At 36.7% G+C, this 12,299-nt stretch overlaps 1 protein-coding gene and 1 long non-coding RNA gene across 2 annotated transcripts in view; one reads left to right on the top strand and one right to left on the bottom strand.

Moving 5' to 3' along the window:
* LOC136265259 (uncharacterized) overlaps window positions 1–12,299 on the bottom strand; it is a 162,033-nt gene that overhangs the window by 140,388 nt on the left and 9,346 nt on the right. The gene's annotated exons all lie outside the window — the stretch shown is intronic.
* On the top strand, window positions 1,124–1,961 carry LOC136265097 (uncharacterized). Its single transcript, XM_066059883.1, has 4 exons — window positions 1,124–1,190; window positions 1,240–1,308; window positions 1,366–1,663; window positions 1,718–1,961. The coding sequence occupies exons 1-4, from the start codon at window positions 1,166–1,168 to the stop codon at window positions 1,770–1,772; spliced, it is 447 nt and encodes a 148-aa protein (XP_065915955.1). The 5' UTR covers window positions 1,124–1,165; the 3' UTR covers window positions 1,773–1,961.

The following is a 12,299-nucleotide window of genomic DNA, read 5'->3' as shown; positions in this document are numbered from 1 at the left end:
CAAAATGAAGGTGTACGAAAAGCAGGCTGATGATGTGGTGGTATTGTACCACTTTCCTGATAGACATTTGCCAGAGAATATATTTAATCACATTCTGGTGAAGACAATCAGCTGGTGTAGTAAGGAGGGCCATCACATTCAGTGGTAAGCTGTGATACCTGTTTAGTGGTTGTAATATGCATATTTTTTTACAGCATCTACAGAGGAACTGGCTACTTTGTCTTTGGAAGAAAAAGACAAAGCTTCAAGCTGCAACATTGTCAAATCACATTTTCTATCAAATGCTATTTGTCTGTGCATCAGTTATCTAAAACAGATGATCAACAAATGATGTTGAGTCAACGTCAGGGGCTACTGACACACCTGAAGAAGTCAATTTCTAAAGTTCACCATACATATATGCCATCTGCTAAAGCTCCGATTGAATATGTGGAGTGTCCACTGGTCCATGAAAGCAATTACCTACCTCATATTCGACTTGATGGCATTAATGTCACAGATGATGTTTTCTGTAGTGTTGCACCGATATGCATTTTTTCACCTTTGCCGATACCGATTATTTGCCTATTCCTGTAACCGATATGCCGATATTTACCGATATTCTTCAATTCTTCAGAACAGAGGAGGAGGAGCAGAAAATCACCTAAAGTTTATGTGTATAACTGCATTTGTAATGATAATGTAATCAATGTAATTAATTGCGTGGGCGGCCAACTTTTACAATGTTTTATACTAACTCCTTTCATGGAAAAGGAAGACAAATAGTTATAAAACAGCTAAGCCAGCTTATCAAACAGTGTTTTTAGTGGGACTACAGACCCTTTGTGAAGAGTGATCAACTAATTGCATGGGCGGCCGATAAATATACACAGCCTATTATAGCATACTTGTGCAAACAAACAAGTCAAAACAGTTACAAAACAGTTAAAACAAACCACTTACTGCTACATTCGCCACATTCTCTACTTTCACCTGTTCATTGCCGTCAATTTAACGATTGGTTGTGGGTTTCGGTTAATCGGCAAATTATTTCCTCTTCGTAGCCGATACCGATACTTGTAAAATTAGCTAATATCGGTTGTTACCGATAGTTCAACCGATTATCGGTGCAACACTAGTTTTCTGCTCCAAGAATGCATGTCAAAAGGTTCCCAAGGAAGCTTACATGCTGCTCTTTTCTACATTAAATGGTAAATCATAAACTTCTAAGTAATTGTATAATACTTTACAACAATATAGGAAATTCTGTGGATAGGTGTACCAACATACACTTGAAACCTACACTTGCAAGCACACTGCTTGCACAAGGTATGCATAATATATTTTACAGGTGCTTGTAGGCTGTTATTCTACACTGTGTACTAGAACCAACTATAAAGCAATTAGCCAACATTGTCTTACCAAGGATTGCTGCAGACTGGAGAATTGTGGCTATAAATCTGGAGTTTGAGTTACCCACAATCAGAATTATTCAACAGAGAGGTGGCAGTAATGATCCAGAGAATTGCTGCTTGGAGATGTTAATAAAGTGGCTTACTGACAATAAGGGAGTAGGGCCCAAGACCTGGGCTACTTTACTAACTGCCTTAAAGAATGCAACTCAGCTGACATCTGCCACTCAGCAGATAGAGGATGATCTTTCACAACTGGCAGTGACTACTATGTATGTTACTAAATCGTGCATTATAGCAATATCTTCAATTTGGTACGTATGCAGGCAACCTGATCATCAACCAAGTACCAGGTATCAGTGGTGGTGTGCCATACTGTGAGATGCTGTGTTATTGTGAATTGTCCAGTGTCTTTTCTATATATTCACATAAAATCATTTGCATATGCAATATTGCTATGATACAGATATTTCACTATCATAACGTAATTAATTTTGTATGTATATATATTGTGCTGTGTTTTGTACATCTTTTTTTCTAGCACTGGCGCTTACTCTATGGTGCTAGACATGCCCTGTTATGTAATTTATGTAGTTTTTGCTTCAACATTTGTTGCCAACAAAAGTAATTTGATTAGTACAACATTGGAAACCAAGTAAAGCACTACTAATAGGTCTAATACAGTTGTATGTTTAGATGTATATATTAATATCATTAGGAGGTAGGATGATAGGTGGTGAGCAGGGTAAACAGTATAAGTGCATGTATGATCAGACAATCACACAGAAACATACGTGCACACACACAAAAAGCAAAAGAAAAACCTTCAGCTACCGTGCTAGCATAATCATGCCTATCCAGTGAGCCAGACCTACATGTGCATTACTCAGGTGCTAACAGCCAGCATAGACAAATCCTATAGCTACTGGAGCAGGACTAGTAAACCACAGGAGGCTGTACCATGTCTCACAGGTGAAGGCGTGGACATCCAAAGTCCTATCTGGACCTTCACTCGATAAGCAAGACATGGACAGTTGGGCATTTGAGTTAACACTGGGGTGGGCTGCACACACACACACACACCTATGATAAAAACATTTGTTGCATGGTGCCACAAATATTGTGCTATTGTGCAGATTTTTTGAATTATTCACAAGGGTAGATCCAGAGTGTGCTAACAGGAACAATTTTTGTAGTGGGGGCTAAGGAAACTGGTAACTGACTAGAGTAGCGCATGCGGACACTTGGCATGTAGAACATGCTCTATCTAGGGGTCAGGGTCTAGGGGGACGATTTGGTAGCAATTTTTGACTGACGTTTATTATTGAATGAACTAATGTATTCTGAATCACTTCATGATCATCAAACTGCAGTATTGGCAATATATAAAGTATTTAAAGTTGAATTTTAAGGGGTGTCAATCTGCAATATGACAACTGGCATAAGATATTTTTAAATTTGAGTATATATTTTCATCAGGGTAGGGAAACCTGGTAGGGAATTTTGGTCTAATTCATTCATATCATGTTTATTAAAGCTTCTCCTTTGAAATTTTGTTTGTAACTTAAAAGGTTGCAAAAGGGACCCAAGCATCAAATATTGTAGCTAAAATATTCACTACACATCAAATACACCAGCCTGTACATAGCAAACTCGTATCAATGATAATGACATTTATGTTATGCTGTTATTATTACTATTGTCCTCGACTATTGTTTACAGTAGCTTGTGTTGTGAACTCCAACAAGGAGGATTTCATAATTATTACTTCAGCCAATTGTTGTGACAATTAGGCCTAAGTCAACATAAGGCCACTATTTAGTGATTTTCTGTTTTTCATTAAAAAATTCCAAATGTAGAGTGCAGGCAGGCGGGTCTTACCATTATTCATTATGCCCACCATATAGCTAGCTAGACTTATTTTCATACCACTATACTCTACAGGGCCTGTTTGTATAGCAGGCAATATGCTAATTTAGCTAACTCAACTTAGCTAGTTTGGCAACTATCCTCTTTAGATGTAGCTACACAATAGTCCTTAGTCACATGATCAGTCCCATTTGAGGATCAATGTCTTACTTGTAACCTTCATTGTGCCAATCTTTCACATCCTCTTGGCTACAATGTGCTAGCTAGGTAGCTACTGCATGAGTGCAGCAATCTTGAAAACTGAAGTGCGCATCCTCAATATTTGGTTAATCAGATGAAATAATGATTAATTCTTTAATAATGGGAAAATACGTGTGACAGTAACAATACATGTGGGCGATGATGAAAAATAGAAACTCGTTAAATAGTGGCCTATATGCTCAAATGTTTGTCCTCAGGAATTTCCTAAAATTTTCACCTATTATGCTCTCTATAGTGTTCCCATTATGCTCCTAGGTTAATAATATTTATCTTGGAACATTTTAATCAGTGAATGCTCTATTAGAGTATTTCACTACAATGTGACTGTTCTATTAGAGAGTATTGATACAAAGAGATTGCAGTTGATAAAGGGTGATCAAATATGATGGCATTAAAGGATAATCCCCTTAAACTCTTGCGCTTGTATGAAATAGGTTGAATAGAATTGAATTTTTTAATTAGCATCCTATGCTCAGTATCCAATTACCTGATCTGCAGCATCAAATCCATCATGATGCTACAGCATCCATGGCGATCACTTATTTAAGCACGTCATTCATTTTAAGGTTAAAATTACTTTCTTTTTCTAGGGCAAATTGAATGGCAGATATTGATTTGGAAGGGAATGCTAATTTTTACCTCTTGACACTTGAATAACGCTTGTTTTTGTAGCAAATTTGAAGTATGTGACAACAACCTAGATCTCCTTATATAATTTATTGTAGAATTAATCAGAGGAGACAGAGACAGACAGTTAGCTTGTACCTCAGACAGTGAAGTGCCTTCCTATAAAAACTACCCAGAGTGCTCTGACAGCAGGGTAGCACTTTAATGCTTGTAAAATCTTCTGTAACCAATGGACCAATGCCAAGAAACCTACTGTAAGGGTCCAGGGATGGAGGGTCAACGAGGGCTTTTGACCCCCTTCAAAAAATTTTAGCATGCATGTCAATCTATTGTGCTCTGTGTATGTCATGAAAATCTCATCCATGCATTGATGTTAATTAATTTTTACCTTTCTATTTGTGACTTTTAGCTAAGTACACAAATTCTACCAATATCTATCACATAAATGCTGTAGTCTCAATGGCAATCCTACATGCTATTTTAAACCCAAATTAAATATATTTGAGTGTTGTATAAAGTACACAGTTAGCTGTGCATAGATGAGTGTAGAATCAAACAAATGTATACAATATTATCTAATTTCAATGAACAATACTGAGATAGCTAAACACCAAAATCTGTTAAATGTATGAACCTTTCAGTATTCAGAATTTGTTAGCATTTACAAGGGAGCTGCATTCTAAGATCCTGTCTAGCTACTATTGTATTTGAGTATACTGTGCAGAACTGCTCATGCTGTACAGGCAGTATAACAGGGGTAGGCCCAGAAGATTTCTGAGGTTTCCAGAAACTGGTCGAGTATATTCAGCCAATTAAAATTGATTTTGCATTGATGTTCAAAGGCATCAAAATTAATGTTTGGATTGAAATACTCTAATAGAGCAGTCAACTACCTTAATAGAAAGTCACATGCATGTAAAGATTACTTGGGGATTCAAAGTATTGCATTTTAGAAGAACAGTATGGTATTTCATGTGTGGGCATCATCACTAAACCACCAAAAATTTACTACATAATTTGGTATTCTGTATTTTTAGAAAACCACATCAGTAATTGAAAAAAAAACAATTGTTAATTGCTAATTCCCACAACCCTACCTGTAATGACACAGTAAAATAGAATCATACATATCTTTAAACGGATAATTTTCCTGGGATATATGCTCCCCAGATCTCCTTACATTTGGCATTCATGTCTGTTTTATTCACATACTATAACACCACCTCTAGCCTGTTTCTGATACTGTGCCAGCAGAAGTAAGCATGAACAACACATATATATATGTTTGAAATGTCACTTTAACAGATTCATTTGGGGAAAATTGTTATCAGATTCAATTTCATGCCCCCAGACCCCCTAGATTTAACTGTGTATTAGCTGTGTATCCCAATGTGTTAGATCCAATATATCCCACAAGGTGAAGTGACAAGATTCAAGTCTTAATGACAGTGTAATAGAGGATATGTAGAATTAATGCTATGCTCTGATTCTGTTACTAGATAGTTTGGTGTGGTCTACACCTTATTGCTCAGTTTGAACTGCTATCCTGTGGCAATGCTATGTAATACGAGTTTCAATAGCTATATGAATTTTATCGAAAGTCACTATGTAAGAGATGAGCTACAGGCACCTGATGGCTTGTTTTCAGATCACAATGATCTACAGGCCATGATAACAAGCATTATGACTATACTGCTCCTATATATGTGTTCAATGGTTTGCCTTAGTGATGTAGAATGGTAATCGAGTGTTGTTGTATAATAGAGCAATAAAGCAGTGTTTATCTCACTGTGTGCACCCACACAAGTTAAGAGCAAGGCTATGGTTGACCTTGCCAGTTATCCCTAGACCATAACTGTATTAATGGAACTAGTTTTGTGAGTACAGATCAAACATCAGCATTTTTCAAGAAAGCAATCAGACAAAGCACTAGCTGTAGTTAGGAAAGAATATATGACTTATTATAGCATATAAGGTCTGTGCCTTACCAAACCAGATAGTCTAGATATGCTACTGAATTGGACATCTGGACAGGTAATAGCACCCAGAAATGAAACAGCAACACACATTTGATAACCATAGGGGATTACTATGATTTTTCCTTTCTCCACACTAACCTTGTCTGTGCATGTGTATGGTCTTTATATATACAAGGCTGTAATTTGTGAATGGAAGTATATGTGAGGTACTCCCATGACTCCCGACCTACCTGAGTGGCATGAAATTCTCAGTGATGTTGGATTGCTACACAGTAAATGAAGTGCTTTTAATCATCAGCAGCTATAACTGGTGTTGAACTGTTGAATGTAGTTATCGAGTTCTAGTGTAATGCTTGCCCTTAAAAAGGTTTTGGCAGATCCAGTGACATATAATGTGTGGTTACCCATGCATAACTGATAGGATGACAAGACTAATTAGCTGATGAATTCTGGACTGATGGAATGCATTGACAGCTAGTTTGTATTGACTCAGGACTTGCAGGCTTAACGTCTTAAATTTTCTGTAAAATTACATTTTATTATCGGGTCATTCCATGCACAATCACCAAAGAATTGTAATGACCCCCCTCGGATTTTGATGAAATTTGGTGTGTATGTAGTACTTATGGTACTTATTCACCATACCAATTTTTAGCCCCCTGCACCACATGGTTTCTGATTTATGACCACAAAAATTTTGAATATTTTATGAAAAGTTGGTACGACTTGCATTACAAAATCAACTGTAGCTCACCACTGTATTAATATTTTGAAATAAAATTTTCGGTGAATAAAGATAATTAATTGATCAATTTAAAAATCCATAAATTATGGGATAGCAGCTTAATTAAACTTTTCAAAAGTTGCATAAGAAACTTTGATCCTACATATTTCAAAAAGTGCTGCTTCAAATTCTTTGAATTTTTTACTGAATGATTATTGTGTTATGGTCTATTGTTGATAAAATTTTTGTGGTGGGGTCACAATGGGTTCAGGAGATATAATTAAAAATGTTGTAGCTTATAGTGAAGTATTGTAGTCTATTATTGCTTTAAGGGAGTGTACACCAGTATTAACCATTCCTAATAAGGTCATTTCAGATCTGTCTTACATAATGAAGATTTTGAAATGCAGTGTAACCTGTATTAGTGACCACCTGTATTGAAAAACCATCCTTAGTTTACGAAAGTTTAATGCATATTAATAGTCTTCGGTTAACAACCAGACACATCCTCTAATTATGAAATCAAGACCATTTGAACTCTCTATGGAATTACAAGATAGGTGCTATTATTTAGCAGCATGCACAGAATTATAGCAGATAACATTGGACAACTTATAATGCTGATTTGTACATACACAGAGGACACTTTAATTCACTTCAAGTTAAATGTGTGCATAAGCAACTTGTGAAACAGGCATGTAGCTAGTACTATTTTATAACTGTGATGATATAGTGTGAAGCAATTTTGTAGCAAGAGTCATTTCTTTCTTTGTCAAAGAGTACACACGACCACTTCTCGTCCTTGGGTCTACAAGAGTTAGAATATGATCCATTGATATAGTGTGGATATTCTGTGGCTCTGGGTACTTGAATGAGTTTGATGGACCATGTGGATGCAGAAACGTCAGTTGTACTTTGTTTGTATCACAGCAAACTTTAAGCACACAAGCGAACCACCAATTCCCTTCATGTAAACATGTGACAAATCCAGCAATTGATTCAGGTGGAATTTCATTCTTTCCTAGAGCCACTCTCTCTTTCCTGGAAGTATGAGATGAAGAGTAAAACTTTACTTCCACTGTACTGTCTGAAACTGGCACAAAACAGTGTAGTTTTCTTGTACCAGGAATTGTCCGTGACAATTGAAAGCGACCTTCCAAACTACTCAATTCTTTCCTGTAATCTTCATTGCTACAATAACCAAAGTGAGCAGCAGAAATGTTGCTACATGCCCAATCAAACAACTGACGTGCTGTCATGAGCTGATCATTGTATGGCCTTTGTAAGCTGGCACGAGCAGCAAGTCGTTTGACTGTTCCACCTAGACCATCACATGCTCCTTTTCCATGTGAAGTGGCTGAAAAATGCCATTCAGCTTCAACTCCAAAATCATCTTTGTGGTGACATAAGTTTAGGAAATTCTTCCTATTTTTGTACTGTGGTGCAGCACCATCAGAGAAATAGATAATTTTACAAGGGTGCAATCTTGCCGGCAGGAACTGTTTCAGAAAGGTGATGAAAGATCTTTGGAATAGGTGGACAGCAACAGTATCATGGTGGAGACAGTCAGAAATCACCACATAACTCAAGTGGCGTAGTTCTTCAGAATCCAGGTAGTAGGCGACAAAGGGATGTAGGGTTGCTGAGGAATTGTTCCAATGAAACCCTTGGGCAGCATCTTGTAAAATAAAAGAATAATTCTCTGAAAAATCTACAGTGACTAGGAACTCTCCCATCTTCAAAGTTGTCTTACAGTTTGCATAGAATGATGCCTGTTCTGAGGCAATAAATGAATGGGGACGCAAGAGCTCTATCTTCTTACAAAAGGTATCAGCAAATTCCTCAATAGGGGAACAAAACGTCTCTAGTGTAGATCGATCGGTGGACACCCACTGCTTATAAACAATCTGTTCAACATCGATCTCATCAAAGTGATTAAGTAGGTCTTCCTTCAAAATTTCAATCTTGGGACAGGCATCACATTCTCCTAAATAGCACCTAGGATGTGGGGGGTTACACATTGTCTTCCCCAAACAGTGGTGATACGTTGGTAGCTCAGGTATCTGCATCTCCTGGACCAATGACATCAACTTCACATTCTGATGTATTGTACACACACAAACTGAGTGAGTACCACTTGCTCCTGCTAATACACAATGTTTTGGTCTCAGCTCAGCAAACTTTGAAAACCCAATTTTGTAATTTGGGAATTTCTCTTTGAACTCACGGTACACCTGTTTTAAATCACTCAGGACCAGTCGCTTTTGAAAATGCTCACGTTTTCCCTCCTTCTTCACTGACACGAAATCCTTCTTTCCAGGCATAACACGACTAATCTCATCAGATTCATAGAAATTGCAAACAGTGGTAAATGTTTCTGGTGAAAGTGAAGGTCTGCGTGATGGACCAGGAAGAGAAAGAATGCCTCGTTCCTCTACCAGCTTCTTTGATTGTCGTGCTAAATACTCCGAGACACCAAACTCTTGCTGTATTTTTTTCACTGTCCAACTCTTTGGTAAAACTGTTAGTACTTGAACTTGCTCACTTCTTCTATTTGTTTCCCATAACTTCTCCTTTAGTTGTTGGATCATCTCAGTTCCATCATCCACAGGTGCCATTGGGATAACTGTTCGCTGCAAGGCTTCAGTAATCTTCTTAACCTTCTGTCCACAGTAAACCTTTGAACGGCTTTTACACTGAGAAAATGGCGTCTCACCAATCTCTGCTAGACATACATTAAGCGAAGATACTGCTTCTGAACTATGAAAGAACAGAGAATCAGATTGTGTTGCTTGTGAGCTAGAAGGATTAAGCTCAGAAGCAGCAGACTCAGTGACATCTAGCCAAGGTGACTCCTTACTTAGTTTCTTTCTGCATGTGTCACAAATCTTCATATCAATAGTAATATTTGGAGCTCTTTCACACATCCAGGCTGAAACAGGTCTGAGATTCTTCTTACGGCTACTCCAAGTATGGCCTGGTATATCAAATGGATTGCAACAGGACTGAGCCATGGAGACAATAGGAGTAGTCACTGCACACTTCCAATATCTAGTTAGCAACTGAATATGTTATACCTGGTAGAAAGTTGTTTGCTCACTGAAGAATCTTTGCAATGCATGTCATTGCAATTTGAACAATGTCTTGTATGACTGGAATTTTATTAGCCAGCTACAAGTATGCAATTAAGGTCTGAGTATGTCCATCTATACAAACTGGGTCCATGAGAACACTGTAGAGTTAAACTTTATTAACTAAGGTGGTTTTCAATACAGGTGGTCACTAATACAGGTTACACTGCATTTCAAAATCTTCATTATGTAAGTCAGATCTGAAATGACCTTATTAGGAATGGTTAATACTGGTGTACACTCCCTTACAGCAATAATAGATTACAATACTTCACTATAAGCTACAACATTTTTAATTATATCTCCTGAACCCATTGTGACCCCACCACAAAAATTTTATCAACAATAGACCATGACACAATAATCATTCAGTAAAAAATTCAAAGAATTTGAAGCAGCACTTTTTGAAATATGTAGGATCAAAGTTTCTTATGCAACTTTTGAAAAGTTTAATTAAGCTGCTATCCCATAATTTATGGATTTTTAAATTGATCAATTAATTATCTTTATTCACCGAAAATTTTATTTCAAAATATTAATACAGTGGTGAGCTACAGTTGATTTTGTAATGCAAGTCGTACCAACTTTTCATAAAATATTCAAAATTTTTGTGGTCATAAATCAGAAACCATGTGGTGCAGGGGCTAAAAATTGGTATGGTGAATAAGTACCATAAGTACTACATACACACCAAATTTCATCAAAATCCGAGGGGGGTCATTACAATTCTTTGGTGATTGTGCATGGAATGACCCTATCATTAAGTGGCAGCAGATTAAAAAAAATGATCAACTTTTCACCCAATGCCTAACTTGAGTATATTTTCTTTGATTTTTCTTTTACAAAAGTGTTGCTGTGTATGTAATTTTTAAGGCCATAATACTTATGTATGTAGTTACATATCCCGACCCCTATAATATAGATACCAGTACAAAATTAATACCGCAATACGGTGAGCCAGCTACTAAACTTATTACATAGACCATTTAATTTTGCATGCATTTTTGATGTGTTCTATGAGTCATGATTATAAACATACAATCAAATCTACAATTGAAATGTGTGTGTATGCTTGCATGATATAACAGTTCCCACTGGAGAATGTACATGTAGTGTGAGTGTTCAATATTGTATAGCTATGCATCTACAGAATGTCAATCTCAAACACTCATGAGTATTATAAGATGTCAACCAAACATATGAATCTTATACAGTTGATAATTATTATTGTTGTTTGTCAGTATAGACTTCAACCAGTAAATACTCGATACAATAAGTCTGATAGAGTGATCACAGTACATATCAAAGTCCAGATCATGGATATATTTAGCAATGACAGTGTGCCTTTCATCATGCATGCGACAGGATCCCCATTTCTCATTTGGTTTAGAATCTTTTACATTACTGTAATAACTTGAATTGGGTGATTCTCTAGGAATATTAGTAGAAGTAGTAGCTAGCTTTACAATGCTGCCATGATTAGCACTTCTTTCTTCAAAATAGTGACATGCTGGACTGCTTGTAAAGTGAGTAATGTTAATTGTACGAAAGCCAATAAAAGTCTTGTCATCACTTATTCCAAGGATCTCCAGAGTCTTTTTCATGTCAATGGTGATAGCAACAGTAATAATATCATGTTGCTTAATCATTTCTCCTGGAGCTGTATACTAGCCAAACTCTTATGATGCACTCATTTGTTACCCCTTCCAGGATTTCAAGATAATCAGACCATACCGTATAATTATGACCCAGAAATATTGGCATGTTTGCTAAGCCAGTGAGGGGTCATCAATTGTCGATGATTATGATATTGCCTATAGTAAACAATAACAATCCAACTGTAATAGAACTGTACAGTTATGGACATTCCCAGTGCTGTTAGTACTCACCTTATCATCAGCATTAGTATATGAACAAGTCACCAACAACAACAGTAACACTATAGGCGTGATTTAAAATTTCCAGTTTTGAAAATAGGTCTCATAACCATCAGAAATAGCTACCTTGATCTTCAATCTCAGATAGTCTAATGTTGAAGACATCCACCCATTTCCCACTGGCATCACACAATTATGGCCACTGATATTATGATGTCACATATGCACAGTAATTTGATTATTGAACAAATTCAACAAACGCAGAGCACTATTTATGTTATAATTGTGCACATGAGGTACACATGGATATCCTATTACATCATTATGTCATCATTACAACACACATATGTCTAGCCCTACCAATCACATAGGAGTAAGTTATTTCAACAGTCCATAATCTACTATAGCAACTTTTTAATATTTAGCTATAAACAATTAAT

This window comes from Dysidea avara, chromosome 8, assembly GCF_963678975.1.
Source record: "Dysidea avara chromosome 8, odDysAvar1.4, whole genome shotgun sequence".
NCBI lineage: Eukaryota > Metazoa > Porifera > Demospongiae > Dictyoceratida > Dysideidae > Dysidea > Dysidea avara.
Note: the sequence above shows the minus strand (reverse complement) of the source record. Positions and strands in the feature narration are given on the sequence as shown.

Coding starts and splice junctions, on each gene's coding strand:
- LOC136265097 (XM_066059883.1), top strand. CDS start 1,166: ATGCTGCTCTTTTCTACATTAAATG. Junction 1,191..1,239: donor GCTCTTTTCTACATTAAATG/GTAAATCATAAA, acceptor ACAACAATATAG/GAAATTCTGTGGATAGGTGT. Junction 1,309..1,365: donor AAGCACACTGCTTGCACAAG/GTATGCATAATA, acceptor ACTGTGTACTAG/AACCAACTATAAAGCAATTA.